Source organism: Triticum urartu, chromosome 2 (assembly GCF_003073215.2).
Source record: "Triticum urartu cultivar G1812 chromosome 2, Tu2.1, whole genome shotgun sequence".
Taxonomy (NCBI): Eukaryota; Viridiplantae; Streptophyta; class Magnoliopsida; order Poales; family Poaceae; genus Triticum; species Triticum urartu.
In genome coordinates this window covers 592,784,704-592,805,899 of record NC_053023.1, presented here as the reverse complement: position 1 = coordinate 592,805,899, position 21,196 = coordinate 592,784,704, and the positions used below count along the sequence as shown (strand labels likewise).

The following is a 21,196-nucleotide window of genomic DNA, read 5'->3' as shown; positions in this document are numbered from 1 at the left end:
CTCGGGCTGTTCGGAATCTAGGTTCATCACTTGCGTTGAAGGTAATGGCAGTGTCGCTCCATGGATTTATTGTTGCAACTTGATAGACTTCGGCGAGGCTGCGGAGTGTTCTTTTTCGCACATTGTTTGATGCGAAAGTCTCGAAGACTGTGAGAGCGGTACTGGTGTCCTCGGGGTGGCTTTCTGCGGCCTCTAGAATTAAGAGGTCCTTGCCGATTTTGGCCACCTGCCGGAGTATCCAACATGCTCTAAGGCTGTGAGTTGGTGTGGCGTCCTCTGTACTGTGAATTCTACAGGGTCCATCAAGCCACCTTTCCACTACGGTTCCATGCCCTATAGAGGGTTTTGGTTTTTTGGTGTTTATCTCGGGTGTCCTATGATGATGCACCCTCTTGGTTCGGATGGGATTGCTATTCAAGGCCGGATTATCCCAAAACTTTATTTCGGTTTTCCAGGCGCTTTCCATCGCACAGTATTTTTGTACTATGGATGCCAAGTCAGCGAAGCGTGTAATATCATGACGACTTACGGCGTTAAGGATTCCCTCGTCCGTGCAATTACTGCAAAAAATTGAGATTGCGTCTCCCTCGTGGCAATCCTTTATCCTGTTCATAACCAGGAGGAATCTGGCCCAGTAATGATGTACTGTTTCCTCGGGCCTCTGCCTGATTTCGGAGAGATCGCTTATGTTCGGGTGGGCAGGTGTCGTTGGATCTGAAACCTCACCCAATCCAAGATTCGGAGGCCGAAGAGTTTCCGAACTCTGAAGTTCGGATTCTTGGATGTTGTCCAACGAATCTAGCCCGTTGCCTGATCCTAAGCTCAGGTCTTGAGTTACATCCTCCTCTTCGCGGGTATCCGGCTTGGAGGATTCGGGAATTCGGACATAGCTAGTCCTTAAAATAGATGAAGGGTCGTCGCACTGCGCCTCTACCACGGCAACGTGGTGGGTGACTTGGGGAGAGTTAATTTCTCTTAGATCGGGTTTAAGCCCAACCTGGTCGTAATCCGTAGTGACCCCCAGGGCGGCGATGCGATCCAAGAGCTCATTTACGGAAGAGAGCTCCATTGGATCTAGCTGCTCGACAAGCTCCGAGCTGACGTGTAGGTTGCTTTTGATGACTCGAGAGGTCACCGTCGGCGCAACAGCCGAACAGGCGGTCATGAGGAAACCACCTAGCCGGAGGGTTTGGCCGACAGCCAAGGCTCCCTTAGCAACGGCGCCGTCTTTAAAGACGGGAGGAGGCATCCTTCCTGATTGTGATGACACAGAGGAACTCTCAATGAAAGCACCAATGTCGGTGTCAAAACCGGCGGATCTCGGGTAGGGGGTCCCGAACTGTGCGTCTAGGCCGGATGGTAATAGGAAGCAGGGAACACTTTGTTTTACCCAGGTTCGGGCCCTCTCGATGGAGGTAATACCCTACTCCTGCTTGATTAATATTGATGATATGGGTAGTACAAGAGTAGATCTACCACGAGATCAAGGAGGCTAAACCCTAGAAGCTAGCCTATGGTATGATTGTTGTGTATGGAGTTGATTGCCTACGGACTACAACCCTCCGGTTTATATAGACACCGGATAGGGTTAGGGTTACATAAAGTCGGTTACAATGGTAAGAGATCTTGAATATCCGCATCGCCAAGCTTGCCTTCCACGCCAAGGAAAGTCCCATCCGGACACGGGACGAAGTCTTCAATCTTGTATCTTCATAGTCCAGGAGTCCGGCTGAAGGTATAGTCCGGCTATCTGAACACCCCCTAATCCAGGACTCCCTCAGTGGCAGTCGTCAACAAAGAAGAAAGGTCGCCGGGGAGATCCGGCCCGACTGCTCAGCAGTCGGCCCGAATCTCGGGGGCTACAACCCGCGGGTGTGCCAGCGTGCCTCCGCAGAGAAAGAAGAAGACTCACCCCGGCTGTCCGACAAGTCGGCGGTCCGCTTGGCCAGCTCCTCAACATTGGCGTTGAAGGAGGTCACGCGAAGATTGTGGTAATCCTGCATCAAAATTTCAGAAAAAGTGTTGGTACTTGGAACTCACCGATTAGAGTTTCGAGCCGCCTGCTCAGCAGCCGGCCTGAAACTCGGGGACTATACCCAGTGGGTGCGCTGACGCGCCCCCACAAAGAAAAACAAGGAAGCAAAGCAAAAAGGAAGGATGCGTACCCGGATGGGCGTCCGTGATGCCAGATATGCCTTGGTGCACTCCTTGATGGCGTCACCCTCGGCCGGAGCTTGGCTTGGACGTCCAAGAGCGCTCGGTTCAACGGGCCTGTCCCGCCTCCCCGCACCCACCCGGTGGGCGCGGTGCTCGACACCTCGGTGTCCGGGATCGTGGAGCTCGCAGCGCCGGTCTCCAGAGGACGCGGCGCTGATGCCGCCTTCGTGAGACAGCGGCGCGTCGGCGTGCTGACCTCAAGGGCCAGGCCCGCCGCCGCCGTGCCTCCGGCTGGCGGCACTGGCAGGTTCGTCGGCTGCCCGCCCGGCGCGCTTCCGGAGGGTGGCGGTGGCGGCACAATGACTTCCGGCGTGGCGGTGACGTCGGCGTCCCTCTCCATGACCGGGTTCTTGTCGCCGACTTCCCCAGTCTGCGCCGTGAACTCCGGTGGCGGCGGCGCGGAGTTCAAGGGGACGACAAACACCACCGACTGGTGGTGTGCGGCTTCCTCTGCGCGCTTCTTCTCCGCATCGGCAGCCTCGGCCTCCGCCAGCTTCTTCAGGGCGGCGGCCTCCGCCTTCTTCAGGCGGGCGGCTTCCTGCTCCTCACGCGCCTCCCGTGCGTTCCGCTCCGTTGCCTCCCGGAGGTCAGTGGCGGGATCAATCCGCCGGTTGGTGGAGGAGGTCTCCGCCAACTTTACGACGGAGCCGGCGGCCGACTTCTCAAGAGAGAGCGGGACCCTAAAGTCGGGAAAATAAAGTAAAGGGATTTTAGACAGACTCAATAAAGAAATGTGAGGGTACGAAGGGAGGTTGTACTTACGCCGAAATCAGCTGCGGCATCTTCACCACCTTGTAGAAGCGGTTGGCCTTTGCGGCCGCTTCGTCCCACTTGGTCGCTGCGGCTGAACCCTTGGGCTTCTTCGGCCGGCTGCCGAACAGGCTCGTCCCAGCCCCGCGCTTCTTGCCGCCACCTTGAGCATCCGGCGGGGCTGACGAGCCCGCGCCCGGCTGGCTGGCTCCTGGCTGGTGGTGCGGGGCGACCTCCTCGTCATCATCAGGCCAGTCCTCGAGACTGGCCCCAAGTCTCGGGCCACCTGATGCGCCGCCTCCTCCCTCGGCCGCTCGGTCGGGGAGGAACTCGCGGTCCGGCCCCACGGTGCCGGCTGCTAGCTGGAGGAGGGAGTTCTGACCAAAGCCGACTGGTCAGAACGAGCAAGACGGACTCGGCAGTAAAGATATCAGGAGAATCGAAGAAAAAGAGAGAAGGAAAATGACTCACCAGAGGCGGAGGGGCAGCACGTGAATACGGCTCCTTGCCGAACTGCCACTCTTCGTTGAGGTCGCAGCTCGCGAGATAGTTCACCATGTAGGCTATCTCCTTGTGAGGCATCTCCTTGGTGCACATTCGGCTCGGGTCTCGGTGCCCGCTCATCTGGCAGATCATGTAGGGGCGACTTTGGAGGGGCAGCACTCTGCGCGCCATGAAGGCGGCCAGCAAGTCCGGCCCGGTCAGGCCCTCCGGCTGCGCCAGCACTCGAAGCCGTGCAAACGACGCCAACTCCTGCAGGCGTCAGCGTCCGGGCCCGGTGCGACCAGTTGGGCTGTCTCCCAGCCGGCGGGTCGGCTACGTAGGCCGGCAGGTTGACCCAATCACCCTCTGTGGAGACGTTCTTCACGTAGAAGTATGACCGCTGCCACATCTTCACCGATTTGATCAGCCTGATGGAGGGAAATGCGTTGTCGGCCCCCGACCTCCGCACGACGATGAACGCGCGACACAGAGCCGGCACGCCCGCGGCTTGGGTGCCGAGCTTGAAGAAGAAGAACTCCCCACAGAGCTCGATGGTGGGGAGAACGCCGATGAAGCCTTCGCACGGGGTGACGAAGGCGGACAGTAACACCACCGTGTTGGGGGTGAGGTGGTGCGGCTGGAGTCCGTAGAACTCAAGGAAGGAGCGGAATAAGTTGCTCGCTGGCAGGCCCAGGCCGCGCAGGCAGTGCGAGCGGAAGACGACCCGCTCGCCCTCCTGCGGCGCCGGTGAAATTTCTCCCCTCCGCGCGAGGCGGACCCTCACGAGGTCCTCGCCGGGCAATCGACGTGTCTTGTGGAGGAAGTCGATGTGATCCTCGTGGACCTCCGAACCATCCCAGGTACCGGAGTGCGCCGTCGGGGGTGTGACGGCGGAGGAAGAGGTCATCGTGAGCGGACCACCGCGATGTTCGACGAGGCTCGAGGTGCTGAGAGAGAGAGAAGAAGAAGGAGAGAAAGCAGTGGGGAGGCGGGACGCGCATGCTCCACCGTCTCCCCTCCTCCCCCTACTTATAGCCCTGTGGGCTGCGAAGCCGAGGGGGCAGTTGTGGGATTTACTGCGCCCACTACCCCACGCCCCCACGTCTATCGCGCAAAGTTACTGCGCGCGGTAATTCCGTGAGAACCTCAACCGTCCCCCACGGCCGCAGCGGATCCGCTCGCGTGCTGAGGCGCGGTAGTGGTGGGCCCCCGCCTGCAGGCATGTCCCATCTCGCGGATGGGTAGGCAGGCTGGCCCGGCCACTGGTTGCCACGTGGTGGGCACGAAGTGGGTGGTGGCCAGGAAGCTTAGCTTGTACGCCACTGAGTTCCCACCAGGGGATTCGAAAGTATCTTTTGGACAATTCAAAGTCAAGCGACTCCGACTCCTACCAGTCGGCCCGGCAGAGTCAAGCGGAGTCTCCACCTCAGGTACTCGGAGAATGAAGCTACTGAGGCTCCTTGGCTGGATGTCCACGGTGCATCATCAGCTTCGGGGACTACTGTCGGAGTAATGGGCCACGGGTTGGCTAACCCGAGGCCCATAACCTTTCAAGACGTCGGGGCTAACTGCGCCCCTCAAGACAACAGACGGAGAGCCGACTTCAGGAGGGAGGCCAGAGGAAGAGCCGGTAGCCCATATGCGTCCGAGTCCTAGAGAAGAGATCAAGACCGTCCGACTCCGACTGGCGGCTTCCAGAGAAGCCGGCCATGGGGAGTTGGCCCACGACACCAGCAAAGCCCATGCCCTCATCAGGGGGGATGGGACAGGGAGTGGCGACAGTAAAGCCCATGTTGGGGAACGTAGTAATTTCAAAATTTTCCTACGCACACGCAAAATCATGGTGATGCATAACAATGAGAGGGGAGAGTGTTGTCCACGTACCCTCGTAGACCGAAAGCGGAAGCATTAGCACCATGCGGTTGATGTAGTCGTACGCCTTCACGGCCCGACCGATCATGCACCGAAACTACGGCACCTCCGAGTTCTAGCACACGTTCAGCTCGATGACGATCCCCGGACTCCGATCCAGCAGAATGTCGGGGAAGAGTTCCGTCAGCACGACGGCGTGGTGACGATCTTGATGTTCTACTGTCGCAGGGCTTCGCCTAAGCACCACTACAATATTATCGAGGACTATGGTGGAGGGGGGCACCGCACACGGCTAAGAGATCAATGATCAACTATTGTGTCTATGGGGTGCCCCCTGCCCCCGTATATAAAGGAGCAAGGGAGGGAGGCGGCCGGCCTAGGAGGAGGGCGCGCCAAGGGGGGAGTCCTACTCCCACCGGGAGTAGGACTCCTCCTTCCCTTGTTGGAGTAGGAGAGAAGGAAAGAGGGGGAGAGGAACAAGGAAAAGTGGGCTGCACCCCTTGTCCAATTTGGACCAGAGGGGGGCGCGCGCCTCCTTCCTTTTGGCCTCTCTCCTCTATTCCCGTATGACCCAATAAGGCCCATATACTCCCCGGCGAATTCCCGTAACTCTCGGGTACTTTGAAAAATACCCGAATCACTCGGAACCTTTCCGATGTCCGAATATAGTCGTCCAATATATCGATCTTTATGTCTCGACCATTTCGAGACTCCTCGTCATGTCCCCGATCTCATCCGGGACTCCGAACTCCTTTGGTACATCAAAACTCATAAACTCATAATATAACTGTCATCGAAACCTTAAGCGTGCGGACCCTACGGGTTCGAGAACAATGTAGACATGACCGAGACACGCCTCCGGTCAATAACCAATAGCGGGACCTGGATACTCATATTGGCTCCCACATATTCTACGAAGATCTTTATCGGTCAGACCGCATAACAACATACGTTGTTCCCTTTGTCATCGGTATGTTACTTGCCCGAGATTCGATCGTCGGTATCTCAATACCTAGTTCAATCTCGTTACCGGCAAGTCTCTTTACTCGTTCCGTAATACATCATCCTGCAACTAACTCATTAGTTGCAATGCTTGCAAGGCTTAAGTGATGTGCATTACTGAGAGGGCCCAGAGATACCTCTCCGACAATCGGAGTGACAAATCCTAATCTCGAAATACGCCAACCCAACAAGTATCTTCGGAGACACCTGTAGAGCACCTTTATAATCACCCAGTTACGTTGTGACGTTTGGTAGCACACAAAGTGTTCCTCCGGTAAACGGGAGTTGCATAATCTCATAGTCATAGGAACATGTATAAGTCATGAAGAAAGCAATAGCAACAAACTAGACGATCAAGTGCTATGCTAACGGAATGGGTCAAGTGAATCACATCATTCTCCTAATGATGTGATCCCGTTAATCAAATGACAACTCATGTCTATGGTTAGGAAACATAACCATCTTTGATCAACGAGCTAGTCAAGTAGAGGCATACTAGTGACACTCTGTTTGTCTATGTATTCACACATGTACTATGTTTCCGGTTAATACAATTCTAGCATGAATAATAAACATTTATCATGATATAAGGAAATAAATAATAACTTTATTATTGCCTCTAGGGCATATTTCCTTCAGTCTCCCACTTGCACTAGAGTCAATAATCTAGTTCACATCGCCATGTGATTTAATACCAATAGTTCACATCACCATGTGATTAACGCCCATAGTTCACATCGACATGTGACCAACACCCAAAGGGTTTACTAGAGTCAATAATCTAGTTCACATCGCTATGTGATTAACACCCAAAGAGTACTAAGGAGTGATCATGTTTTGCTTGTGAGAGAAGTTTAGTCAACGGGTCTGCCACATTCAGATCCGTAAGTATTTTGCAAATTTCTATGTCAACAATGCTCTGCACGGAGCTACTCTAGCTAATTGCTCCCACTTTCAATATGTATCCAGATTGAGATTTAGAGTCATCTGGATCAGTGTCAAAATTTGCATCGACGTAACCCTTTACGACGAACCTTTTTGTCACCTCCATAACCGAGAAACATATCCTTATTCCACTAAGGATAATTTTGACCGCTGTCTAGTGATCTACTCCTAGATCACTATTGTACTTCCTTGCCAAACTCAGGGCAGGGTATACAATAGGTCTGGTACACAGCATGGCATACTTTATAGAACCTATGGCTGAGGCATAGGGAATGACTTTCATTTTCTCTTTATCTTCTGCCGTGGTCGGGTTTTGAGTCTTACTCAACTTCACACCTTGTAACACAGGCAAGAACTCCTTCTTTGACTGTTCCATTTTGAACTACTTCAAAATCTTGTCAAGGTATGTACTCATTGAAAAACTTATCAAGTGTCTTGATCTATCTCTATAGATCTTGATGCTCAATATGTAAGCAGCTTCACCGAGGTCTTTCTTTGAAAAAACTACTTTCAAACATTCCTTTATGCTTTGCAGAATAATTCTACATTATCTCTGATCAAGAATATGTCATTCACATATACTTATCAGAAATGTTGTAGTGCTCCCACTCACTTTCTTGTAAATACAGGCTTCACCACAAGTCTGTATAAAACTATATGCTTTGATCAACTTATCAAAGCGTATATTCCAACTCCGAGATGCTTGCACCAGTCCATAGATGGATCGCTGGAGCTTGCATATTTTGTTAGTACCTTTAGGATTGACAAAACCTTCTGGTTGCATCATATACAACTCTTCTTTAATAAATCCATTAAGGAATGCAGTTTTGTTTATCCATTTGCCAGATTTTATAAAATGCGGCTATTGCTAACATGATTCAGACAGACTTAAGCATAGATACGAGTGAGAAACTCTCATCGTAGTCAACACCTTGAACTTGTCGAAAACCTTTTTGCGACAATTCTAGCTTTGTAGATAGTAACACTAATATCAGCGTCCGTCTTCCTCTTGAAGATCCATTTAATCTCAATGACTCGCCGATCATTGGGCAAGTCAATCAAAGTCCATACTTTGTTCTCATACATGGATCTCATCTCAGATTTCATGGCCTCAAGCCATTTCACGGAATCTGGGCTCATCATCGCTTCCTCATAGTTCGTAGGCTCATCATGGTCAAGTAACATGACCTCTAGAACAGGATTACCGTACCACTCTGGTGCGAATCTCACTCTGGTTTACCTACGAGGTTTCGGTAGTAACTTGATCTGAAGTTACATGATCATAATCATTAGCTTCCTCACTAATTGGTGTAGTAGTCACAGGAACAGATTTCTATGATGAACTACTTTCCAATAAGGGAGCATGTACAGTTACCTCATCAAGTTCTACTTTCCTCCCAGTCACTTCTTTCGAGAGAAACTCCTTCTCTAGAAAGGATCCATTCTCAGCAATGAATATCTTGCCTTCGGATCTGTGATAGAAGGTGTACCCAACATTTTCTTTTGGGTATCCTATGAAGACGTAAGAAACGACAGCTTAGGTTTCTTGCCAAACCATAGTTCATACGGTGTCGTCTCAACGGATTTAGATGGTGCCCTATTTAACGTGAATGTAGCTGTCTCTAATGCATAACCCCAAAACGATAGCGGTAAATCAGTAAGAGACCCATAGATCGCACCATATCTAATAAAGTACGGTTACGACGTTCAGACACACCATTACACTGTGGTGTTCCAGGTGGCGTGAGTAGTGAAACTATTTCAATGTTTTAACTGAAGGCCAAACTCGTAACTCAAATATTTTCCTTCTGCGATCATATCGTAGAAACTTTTATTTTTGTTACGATGATTCTCCACTTCACTCTGAAATTCTTCGAACTTTTCAAATGTTTCAGATTTGTGTTTCATCAAGTAGATATACTCATATCTGCTCAAATCATCTGTGAAGATCAGAAAATAATGATACCTGCCGCGAGCCTCAATATTCATCGGACCACATACATCAGTATGTATGATTTCCAACAAATTTGTTGCTTGCTCCATTGTTCCGGAGAACAGTCTTAGTCATCTTGCCCATGAGGCATGGTTCGCAAGCATCAACTGATTCATAATCAAGTGATTCCAAAAGCCCATCAGCATGCATGGATTTTCTTCATGCGTTTTACACCAATATGACCTAAACGGCAGTGCCACAAATAAGTTGCACTATCATTATTAACTTTGCATCTTTTGGTTTCAATATTATGAATATGTGTATCACTACGATCGAGATCCAACGAACCATTTTCATTGGGTGTGTAACCATATAAGGTTTTATTCATGTAAACAGAACAACAATTTATTCTCTTACTTAAATGAATAACCGTATTGCAATGAACATGATCAAATCATATTCATGCTCAACGCAAACACCAAATGACACTTATTTAGGTTCAACACTAATCCCGAAAGTATAGGGAGTGTGCGATGATAATCATATCAATCTTGGAAGCACTTCCAACACACATCGTCACTTCACCCTTAACTAGTCTCTGTTCATTCTGCAACTCCCGTTTCGAGTTACTACTCTTAGCAACTGAACCAGTATCAAATACCAAGGGGTTGCTACAAACACTAGTAAAATACACATCAATAATATGTATATCAAATATACCTTTGTTCACTTTGCCATCCTTCTTATCCGCCAAATACTTGGGGTAGTTCCGCTTCCAATGACTAGTCCCTTTGTAGTAGAAGCACTCAGTTTCAGGCTTCAGTCCAGACTTGGGTTTTTCATTTGAGCAGCAACTTGCTTGCCGTTCTTCTTGAAGTTCCCCTTTCTTCCCTTTGTCCCTTTACTTGAAACTAGTGGTTTTGTTTACCATCAACACTTGATGCTTTTCTTGATTTCTAACTTCGTCGATTTAAGCATCGCGAAGAGCTTGGGAATCGTTTCCGTTATCCCTTGCGTATTATAGTTCATCACGAAGTTCTACTAACTTGGTGATGGTGACTAGAGAATTCTGTCAATCACTATTTTATCTGGAAGATTAACTCCCACTTGATTCAAGCGATTGTAGTACCCAGACAATCTGAGCACATGCTCACTGCTTGAGCTATTCTCCTCCATCTTTTAGCTATAGAACTTGTTGGAGACTTCATATCTCCCAACTCGGGTATTTGCTTGAAATATTAACTTCAACTCCTGGAACATCTCATATGTTCCATGACGTTGAAAACGTCTTTCAAGTCCCGATTCTAAGCTGTTAAGCATGGTGCACTAAACTATCAAGTAGTCATCATATTGAGCTAGCCAAACGTTCATGACATCTGCATCTGCTCCTGCAATAGGTCTGTCACCTAGCGGTGCATTAAGGACATAATTCTTCTGTGCAGCAATGAGGATAAACCTCAAATCACGGATCCAATCCGCATCATTGCTACTAACGTCTTTCAACTTAGTTTTCTCTAGGAACATATCAAAAATAAAACAGAGGAGCTAAACGCGAGCTATTGATCTACAACATAAATATGCACTATTCCTTTCTGGAGCACCGGTTTTATTTTAGTTCAAGTCACCAGATATGTCTTTTTCAAAGCATGAACATGTTTGTTGTTAAAACATTCAGATTCCTTTTCTTTTAGTTTAATATAATGACACGTCCATTTTGCATCATGTTTTCTTAATGTTATTTATGATGTTTTTATCCATAATAATGCTTTTTGGAGTAATTCTAATGGCTTTTCTCAAGGTATACACAAAGAGGGAGAATTCCGGCAGTTGGAAATCTGGACCAGGATAAGCTACGTCAGGCCACCTATTCTGCACAACTCCAAACAAGCTGAAACTTCACGGATTTTTTTATCAAATATATGATGAATATTGGAGCAAATAACTACCAGAGGGGGCCCCAGGCGCGCCCTGGTGGGTTGTGCTCACCCAGGGCCACCTCTGATGCCCATCTTCTGGTATATAAGTCATTTTAACCTAGAAAAAAAATAAGGAGAGGACTTTCGGGATGGGGCGCCGCCGTCTCGAGGCGGAACTTGGGCAGGAGCACTTTTGCCCTCCGGCGGAGCGATTCCCGTGTACCCTCAAGAACACTTTGCTTATCATAAGAAATCGTTTTGGCCTGTCATTTGCCTCAAAAGGATTTGGCTACCTTGTTGAATTTTTGTTACTACTATCGTTACTTGCTCGTTACAAATTATCTTGCTATCAAACTACTCTGTTACTGACAATTTCAACACTTGTAGACATTACCTTACTGAAAACCACTTTGTCATTTCCTACTGCTCCTCGTTGGGTTCGACACTCTTACTTATCGAAAAGAGTTACAATTGATCCCCTATACTTGTGGGTCATCATATACCCACTTGATAACATGTGGGCTCGGGGGGCTAAAACGCCTTTTTCTATTTGATTTTCGATGAGAACGTAGACATACACTCACACCGCCACACACACATGCTTACACCACGCGCCTGCTAAAGAACAGGTCGGAGTTGTGCCACCTTGTCCGGGCTGGGCTAAACTAAAATAGGAATGGCTCATTCATTGATGACGGGTCTGTTGGTGCGGGCATGGTGCTTAGAGACAGTATGGGCAACGTTAGTTTTCTCCCCGTGTAGGAATTATTCTCTTGCAGAGATGTTGTGGAAGCGGAGTTGTGTGCATGCATGAAGGGTCTTCCCCTCACGTTGCAAAGAAGTGATCTTCCAATTATTATCGAGATGGACTCTAATGTTGCAGTCAAGCTTGTTTAGGATAAGGAAGTTGATAGATTGTTTTTCTACTCTCTTGTTATAGAGATCGGGCATCTTATGCGGCTTCGTGATTCTTGTATTACTCATGCGTGTCACTCTCAAAATATGGTTAGTGATAGTTTAGCTAATTTCACTCGAATTGAAGGGAGAGCCATGACCTGGATTGGTTCTGGCCCTGATGAATCTATACAACTAGTTGCCAATGACTATAAGGATATTATGAGTTGAGTAATACAAGTTATTTCCCCCGCAAAAGAAAATGTTTGGACATTCAGAAAAGTTCATGGATTTGAAATAAGTTTGTGAATGTGAAAAAATTTCATGAATTCAAAAAGAGTTCATGAATTTTACAAACGTTCACAGATTTGAGAAAAGTTCATGAATTTGGAAAAAATGCTCATACATTTTTAAATAATTTGAAATTTGAAAAATATTGTGAAATTGATTTTTTGTGAATTTAAAGAATTTTCATGTATTTGAATTTTTTTGCAATTTTTTAAAATATTATGAATTTCATCTTTTTATGAATTCAGCCATTTGACATATTTTTTTATGAATTCAACCAAACAAACACATAGAAAAAGCCAGCAATAATAAAAGCACTAAAAACCGGTGATAAAGATCCCAAAAACAAAGGGTTACCTGGGTCGGCTCATGGGAAGCACACATGGGCGCCGCATACGTTTTTTTTGAAAGGTTGCCTGATGTCTACTACACAACCTTCTTCTTATAGACGTTGTTGGGCCTCCAAGTGCAGAGGTATGTAGGACAGTAGCAAATTTTCCTCAAGTGGATGACCTAAGGTTTATCAATCCGTAGGAGGCGTAGGATGAAGATGGTCTCTCTCAAGCAACCCTGCAACCAAATAACAAAGAGTCTCTTGTGTCCCCAACACACCCAATATAATGGTAAATTGTATAGGCGCACTAGTTCGGCGAAGAGATGGTGATACAAGTTGTATATGGATGGTAGATAAAGGTTTTTGTAATCTGAAAATATAAAAACAACAAGGTAACTAATGATAAAAGTGAACGTAAACGGTATTGCAATGCGTTGAAACAAGGCCTAGGGTTCATACTTTCGCTAGTGCAAGTCCTCTCAACAATAATAACATAATTGGATCACATAACTATCCCTCAACATGCAACAAAGAGTCACTCTAAAATCACTAATAGTGGAAAATGAACGAAGAGATTATGGTAGGGTACGAAACCACCTCAAAGTTATTCTTTCCAATCAATCCGTTGGGCTATTCCTATAAGTGTCACAAACAGCCCTAGAGTTCGTACTAGAATAACACCTTAAGACACAAATCAATCAAAACCCTAATGTCACCTGGATACTCCAATGTCACCTCAAGTATCCGTGGGTATGATTATACGATATGCATCACACAATCTCAGATTCATCTATTCAACCAACACATAGAACCTCAAAGAGTGCCCCAAAGTTCCTACCGGAGAATCACGACAAAAACGTGTGCCAACCCCTATGCATAGGTTCATGGGCGGAACCCGCAAGTTGATCACCAAAACATACATCAAGTGAATCAGGTGGTATCCCATTGTCACCATAGATACGCACGGCAAGACATACATCAAGTGTTCTCAAATCTTTAAAGACTCAATCCGATAAGATAACTTCAAAGGGGAAACTCAATCCATTACAAGAGAGTAGAGGGGGGGGGGGGGAGAAACATAAGATCCAGCTATAATAGCAAAGCTCGCGATACATCAAGATCGTATCACCTCAAGAACATGAGAGAGAGAGAGATCAAACACATAGCTACTGGTACATACCCTCAGCCCCGAGGGAGAACTACTCCCTCCTCGTCATGGAGAGCACCGGGATGATGAAGATGGCCACCGGAGAAGGATTCCCCCTCCGGCAGGGTGCCAAAACGGGTCTAGATTGGTTTTCGGTGGCTACGGAGGCTTCTGGCGGTGGAACTCCCGATCTATTGTCCGTTCTGAAAGTTTTAGAATACATAGGTATATATGGGTGCAGGAAGTACGTCGGTGGAGCTTCGGGGGCCCCACGAGGCAGGGGGCGCGCCCCCACCCTCGTGGCGCCTCCCTTCTCTCCTGACGTGGGGTCCAAGTCCATCCGGTAGCTTTCCTTCAAAAAATAACTTCTCCAGTTGATTTCGTTCCGTTTCGACTCCGTTTGATATTTCTTTTCTTCGAAACACTGAAATAGGCAAAAAAAACCCAGCAAATCTGGGCTGGGCCTCCGATTAATAGGTTAGTCCCCCCAAAAATATAAAAGTGGATAATAAAGCCCAATATTGCCCAAAACAGTAGATAACATCGCATGGAGCAATCAAAAATTATAGATACGTTGGAGACGTATCATTGCCTCATGACATTTTATTGAAAAGTCAATAGGATTACATCGTTCGGTACATGATGCAGCAGAAATCAGGAAGGTCAAATTTAGCCAAGTGATGTGCCACCTGATTCACTTCTCTTGGGACATGTTGGAAAGAAACTCCATCAATCATCTAAGCTCGAGTAAAGCAATCTGAGAGGATCACTGTATAAGGACCAAGCACCTCCATCTCTCCTCTACATAACTCGATGATCTCCAGAGAGTCTGATTCAATGATGACACTCGTAGAACCCAGGTACTCTAGGAGGTCAATACCTTTTCGAAGCGCAACTGCTTCCGCAGTAGCCTTCTCATCAAGGGCAAGAGACAAATGGCTTGCCGCATCAGTAATTGTTTATCCAATGCTGTTTCGAAGAATAACTCCCACAACTCCGGTTCCATTATGGGTGCTGCGTACGTTTAAGGCACTAAATGGCGCGTTAAGCGCCGAATAGGTACCCGAAGCCTAGTAGACAAGTTGGCCCAACCCGTCAGTAGTCAGCCTAAAGGCCCAATTCCAAGATTAGTCCAAACCAAAACCCAATCTCCAAAAAAAGAAGTCCAAACCAAAACCCTCACCTCGTCCTCCCCTTCTGCCGTCGCCGCCAGCGCCAGCACCTCCTCCTCCCCCCGCCCCCCGCCCCCCGCCCCCGGTCTCCGATGGCCGACGCACCGGAGCAGCCTACGCCAGACCCACCCACACCGCCGCAGGAGGCTATCCAAATGCCTAAGAAAAATAAGAAAGGCCGCAGGAAGAAGCCGAAGAAAGCCGCCGCCGCCGCTGCCGCCCCCTCCTCCTCTGGCGCCACCATGGTCGAGGATCCCTTCCTCGTCCTCGCCGGCGGCAAGGAAGGAGGTAACGAGCTGACTTTCCAGTACTGGGCTCCACCTTGGTTCGGTTTGTCTCTGTGATTACTGACGTGTGTGGGGGATTCGGCGCAGGGTTCCTGGAGCTGGAGGAGATCGACGGGGCCGACTTCGGGATCTTCGGGAGCTTCGTGGAGGACGTGGGAGCAAGTGAGAAGAAAGCGTGGAATGACCAGAAGAAGAAGAAGAAGAAAAAGAAACGCAAGCGAGGGGATGCCAAGCGCTTGGATGGGGATGTAGGCGGCGATGGTGATGGTGATGGCGATTGTGCAGGCGATTTGGTAGCTGAGAGCGAGGAGGAGGGTGAGAAGGGTGAGAATAAAAGAAAGAGGAAGAAGAGGAACAAGAAGAAGAGGAAGGTGAAGGATAATGATTCAGAGAGCAAGGAGGACGTTGCTGATGACAATGTGGAAGGTGCTTAGCTTCTCATTTTCAGCCTGTGGCTTCGGACCATTTGCTTTTGTAGCTCTTAGACTGTAGTTTTGCATTCTTTGCTTTGTTGTGCTTCTGTTAGCTGTGATTTGCCAAATTTATAGTTAAGAATACTGTTGTGTGCTTCCAGATATGCAAGATGACATTGAAAATATGGAACAAGACAACAAAGAGGAGGTGAAATTGGGTGAGGATGAACTTTATGCGTGGCTAGAGCTAAGATTGCATCCCCTTCTTATCAAGGCAATGCACAGGCTTGGGTTCAATGAACCAACACCTATACAGAAGGCTTGCATTCCTGCAGGGGCTCACCAAGGCAAGGTTTGTCAATGTTAACTCATAGGCCACTGGCCATTGGCTTTTTCTACATGAAAATGGTGACGCTATTCTTACTGAAAATATGGTATTGTTCTTATGCTTGTTGCTTTCATAAAGTTGCCTAATGGATATATTATTGTATTATATACTGGTAGTGCTATTTTTCGTCCCTCTTAGTTAACTAATTATTAATCAAAGCTTTTAAAATCGCTCCAGATGAAACCTTAGGTCTTTTAACTATGCTCTTGTATAATTTTTACACTGCAACAGGATGTTATTGGAGCAGCTGAGACAGGTTCTGGCAAGACACTTGCTTTTGGTCTCCCTATTTTGCAGCGCCTTCTGGAAGAACGAGATAAGACCACAAGATTACATGTAGAAGATGAAAAAGTGGCGGAGGGAAGTTCTACAGGAGGCCCACTCAGAGCACTTATTTTGACACCCACCAGAGAACTTGCCAAACAGGTATAAGAATGACCTAACGTAGACCAATTTACATTTGGCGTGGAATTTAATTGTTTGATGATGCTGTAGCAGCGCAGCTATAAATCTATGGTCTCCATCCTATTGCTTTTTTTTTTTGTGAATGACCATCCTACTGCCCTTAGCGCTTAATTGGGTTCAAATTTCCCTAGCTTATTCAGTTTGAATTCTGAATGTCATTGGTCCTGTAATTTCTTCTGTGCAAGCTTTCACCTCTATTCAAATGAGGTACTATGTGTCACCCACTCATTCTTATGTTATTATTCTTATTTAAAGGTCTGTGATCATCTAAAAGAAGCAGCTAAGTTCTTAGGAATTCATGTTGTTCCTATCGTTGGTGGTTTATCCATGGAAAAGCAAGAACGACTTCTGAAAAAGAAACCTGAAATTGTTGTTGGAACTCCAGGAAGATTATGGGAGCTAATGTCATCAGGCAATCAGCACCTAGTTGAGGTTAGTATGTGAAAGTCTGAAAGCATATGTCAAATTGTTAGCGTGCATTTTGGCATTTCTGTGTATCATCAACATACACCATTCATACCCCTTGGATTGCAGTATAGAGAATAATAAATTAAATATTATCAGCAATCATAAGCTAATCTGAAATTGACTGTTTCGCACGAGTGATAACAAATGCCCAACTTCCATGTACAAAATTTTGTTACCGCATTGCAGCCGGAAGATTCCCATCACTGGAAACTAGAAGAAAATGCACACTTACTAGATTCACCTTTTTTCTGTTTGTGCAAACTGCAAACAGAAAGCCAGGCTGGCATCTTTAGTCTGGAGAATGCTGGTTTACCTCCCAAGATAAAGAAAACTTCTATTTGATGGAACCCAGTGATCTCTGGTTGAACGGACCTAACCTATATCTGATGGTTATTACTGCTATTTTGGACTTCTGGACAAATGAACCCAATAGTAAACTGAACTCATTTTATATATTTCAGAAGAAGAGAGAATGAGTGTATAAATTTGGCATATTCTACTTATTGCAGTTGTCATTTTGTGGTTATTTTATGTTGAAGACATGGTGCTAACTGTCACAATATTCTGTTTTTATCACTCAGCTGCATTCATTGTCATTCTTCGTGTTGGACGAGGCTGATAGAATGATAGAGCGGGGTCATTTTAAAGAAGTGCAATCTATCATTGAGATGCTTCCATTATCCAATAGTTCTGATGAGCAAACTGTAAAAGCCACATCAAGCTGTGAAACTGTGGCAAATTTGCAAATAAAGAAGAGGCAAACCTTTGTCTTCTCAGCAACGCTTGCACTTTCAGCTAATTTTCGCAAGAAGTTGAAGCGTGGGCTTTCTACTTCAAAGGCATCGACGGCTGATGATCTTAGTTCTATTGAAGAACTTTCGAAGCAGGCTGGTATGAAACCTAATGCAGAAATAGTTGATTTGACAAATGCTTCGATCTTGCCGGAGAAACTTGAAGAATCATTCATCGAGTACGCCTTCTCTTCTTTTTGTACTTCTGTTATTATGGCCACTGTTTTTTTTTTGGCTTGTACTTTATGAAAAAATTATAGACAGTTTGACACTGAAAAAATCATCGCTTGTTTTGCAGGTGTAGTGATGATGATAAGGATGCCAACCTTTATTATATATTGAGTGTTCATGGGCAAGGCCGCACGATAGTATTTTGCACATCGATTTCTGCACTGCGTCACATTTCTTCCTTATTACGCACTCTTGGAATAAATGTCTTGACAAATCATGCTCAAATGCAACAAAGGGCTCGCATGAAGGTGATTTTCTCCCATAAACTATACACGATACTTACATTTAACATTTGTTAAGCTTTTGGAATTATCATTCAGTTTAGATTTTATCTGTTATATACTTATATGGTTATGGCCAGAATTCCTGTAACCCGCACAATCCGGTACACATATGAAAGTTATGCCTTCTATTGGGACATGCACTCTCATCTTTGGATGTTGCTAACAGTAAGTAATGCACTAATGTTTGTCTAAAATTATCAGTTAATAACTGACTCTGGGATAATAGGATGCTTTACTTTTCTTTTCAAGTTCTATGATGATGTATGTATTTTTTTTTGTTCTTGCTTATCTTACATTGACTCATATGACTGGTTATATCCAAATAAAGTTAAGCACTTCCCATATATCCTTGTTTAGCTTTGCCTTCTGTAACATAAAGCGTTGAGGTTTTTCTGTGTTCATTCAGGCTGTGGATCGTTTCCGTGAAGGCGAGAACTCCGTTTTGGTCGCGACTGATGGTTTTGCAAGGGGCATGGACTTTGATAATGTTCGAACTGTTATCCATTATCAACTGCCACACTCAAGTGATGTAAGTGCACTGTTTATTTCTCAAACCTATACTTTCCTAGATATGGACCAAACTAACTAGAGTTATTCAAATTCTTGTTTGTCCCCTTAGGTTTATATCCACAGGAGTGGAAGGACAGCGCGTAAATCATTGACTGGCTGCAGTATTGCATTAATCTCCCCTGCTGACAAAGCCAAGTTTTACTCTCTTTGCAAGTCGTTTTCAAAGGTGATTTATTTCAGGTGTATTCATACATTAAATATTACTGCATAGGCGGCATATTCAATCTCTCATGGCTTGTTATAACTGATCTTTTTGGCCACCGTTTCCGATATATTATTTCATAGCCGCGCACTTCTATTTTGCACCTGTTGCTACATCTGCACTTCCATCGCTGTCAAGTCTCAGCCACTCAGCGTGGTGCATAATTTTACAATGGTTATTTCTCGGATTAAGCTGACTATAACCATTGATTAAAAATCACAGGAGAACCTGCAGCAGTTTCCTGTTGATCAGGCCTACATGCCTGCAATAATGAATAGGCTCTCCCTTGCTCGGCAGATTGACAAGATATCAAGTAAAAGTTCAAAGGCAAGGGCTCTGGTTACATTTTCAGTCATATTCTTTGGTCATTTCTAACACGTATGGATTAACCACTGGCCTCTGGTTAAAGTTAGGTCATGTTTGTCTACGCTCTGATTTTCCTCTGCTTTTCAGGAAAATGCTAACAAATCCTGGCTTCAGAGGAATGCTGAATCCATGGGTTTGATATTGGAGGCTAGTGACAGCGAGGAAGAACGTGTACGGGGCCACAAGCAACGAAAGGCGACTTCGGCACAGCTCCAGAAACTTCAGCAGGTTTGAATGATTATGATGATTATATTAGGCTTATAGGGTTAAATTATCGCTAAACTAAACTATTTGTAGGTGTTCATGATTTTTACAATGTTTACCTATCTGGCCCGTATGTAAACATATTTTCCTTTGAATCACAGGATTTGAATGAACTCTTGCAACATCCCTTGCAGCCTAAGACATTCTCACGCCGCTATTTGGCCGGGGTTAGTTTTCTGTCATGGAGTAAATGTTATGGATCGATTATGGTATCCTAACCTCACTAGAGTGTCTATTATGTGTTCACTGACTTCAACCATCAATTTATTCAGGCTGGTATTTCACCATTGCTTCAAAAGCAACTAGAAGAGTTGTCCAAAAGGAATGTAAACAGTAATAGCAGTAATGACAATAATAAAGGATCGCGGTTTGTTATTATTGGCCAGGATCGTGTGGAACCGTTGCAAGCTCTTCAAGATTCTGGGCAAGAGGTTAGGTTTCTATAGACTATTTACGGTATTCATAACCAGAATCAAGTTTGTATCTTGTGTATGTACTTGATACATTAGTTGCTTTTGTTTGTGTATGTAGTTCATATATTAACTGCTTTTAATTTATTCTGTCAGATTTGTGTGAACATGGACAAGCAAAGGGAGAAGAGAAGACTTGCTGAGAATTGGAGGCGAAAGAAACACGAAGAGAAGAAAAGTAAACTTTTATCATCCTTTTCTTATATTTCACCTTACTTGCAGTCAGATGAATATTGGATGTAACCTGCCTCTGACCAAGTCTTTACATTTCAAATATCCCCCTAACTATATTTACAATGAAAAACAGTACATACATTATACAGGCAGAGCACACCCACCTTATAATTACCGTCTTCTAATTTCAGGCACACGAGAACAAAAGAGAAAGGACAGGAGAAGTGCTAAAGAGAGAGACTGAATAATAAATGAAATACTGAAAGAGGAGGCATGTGTTGTTTTGAGATTGTTTGTCTCAGGGTTAGGATTGGTAAATGTGCGGCTGCTTCATCATCAGGCCACTTCAGTTCCACGATTCCTTTCGAGAATGCATGCCTTCACTGATGATTTTGTCATGAAAGATGATTGAAGAATATGTGAGTTGGAGGAAATGAGACAGAGGCCATGTATTCCGTGTTTTGCAGTTGAAGATAAGTTAGAACTGAGCCCTAGCAGATAATGAACGCCGTACAATTGACTCATCTCTGTAACATGTGTACGTTATCACAGTTTATCTTGGAGTGCTGAAATATTTTTGTTGTCCTGAGTGAGTTCACCCAGATGTTATATGTGGTAGAATTTTCAGGGCCTGTTCTATTATGGACCTTGACTTGATTAGGTGTCTGCCTGTCCAGGCGTGCTCAATGAAACAGAAGACTAACAGTATATCCAACCCAGGTGTGCTAGAGGTAAAATTATGTCTTAACTGACTTCAACCATCAATTTATTCAGGCAGGTATTTCACCATTGCTTCAAAAGCAAGCAAGTACGTAGAATAGTTGTCCGAAAGGAATGTAAACAGTAATAGCAGTAATAACGAGAATATAG

The 21,196-nt window shown here is 45.9% G+C and overlaps 1 protein-coding gene across 1 annotated transcript; it reads left to right on the top strand.

Annotated features, from left to right (window-relative positions):
* Positions 1–15,002: 15,002 nt before the first annotated feature.
* On the top strand, positions 15,003–20,912 carry LOC125539007 (DEAD-box ATP-dependent RNA helicase 13-like). Its single transcript, XM_048702363.1, has 15 exons — positions 15,003–15,241; positions 15,328–15,666; positions 15,815–16,005; positions 16,273–16,467; positions 16,762–16,938; positions 17,556–17,944; positions 18,064–18,244; positions 18,687–18,809; positions 18,900–19,016; positions 19,275–19,379; positions 19,506–19,646; positions 19,784–19,849; positions 19,955–20,113; positions 20,249–20,330; positions 20,518–20,912. The coding sequence occupies exons 1-15, from the start codon at positions 15,046–15,048 to the stop codon at positions 20,568–20,570; spliced, it is 2,514 nt and encodes an 837-aa protein (XP_048558320.1). The 5' UTR covers positions 15,003–15,045; the 3' UTR covers positions 20,571–20,912.
* Positions 20,913–21,196: the final 284 nt, after the last annotated feature.

Coding starts and splice junctions, on each gene's coding strand:
- LOC125539007 (XM_048702363.1), top strand. CDS start 15,046: ATGGCCGACGCACCGGAGCAGCCTACGCCAGACCCACCCACACCGCCG. Junction 15,667..15,814: donor TGCTGATGACAATGTGGAAG/GTGCTTAGCTTC, acceptor GTGTGCTTCCAG/ATATGCAAGATGACATTGAA. Junction 19,850..19,954: donor CACGCCGCTATTTGGCCGGG/GTTAGTTTTCTG, acceptor CAATTTATTCAG/GCTGGTATTTCACCATTGCT.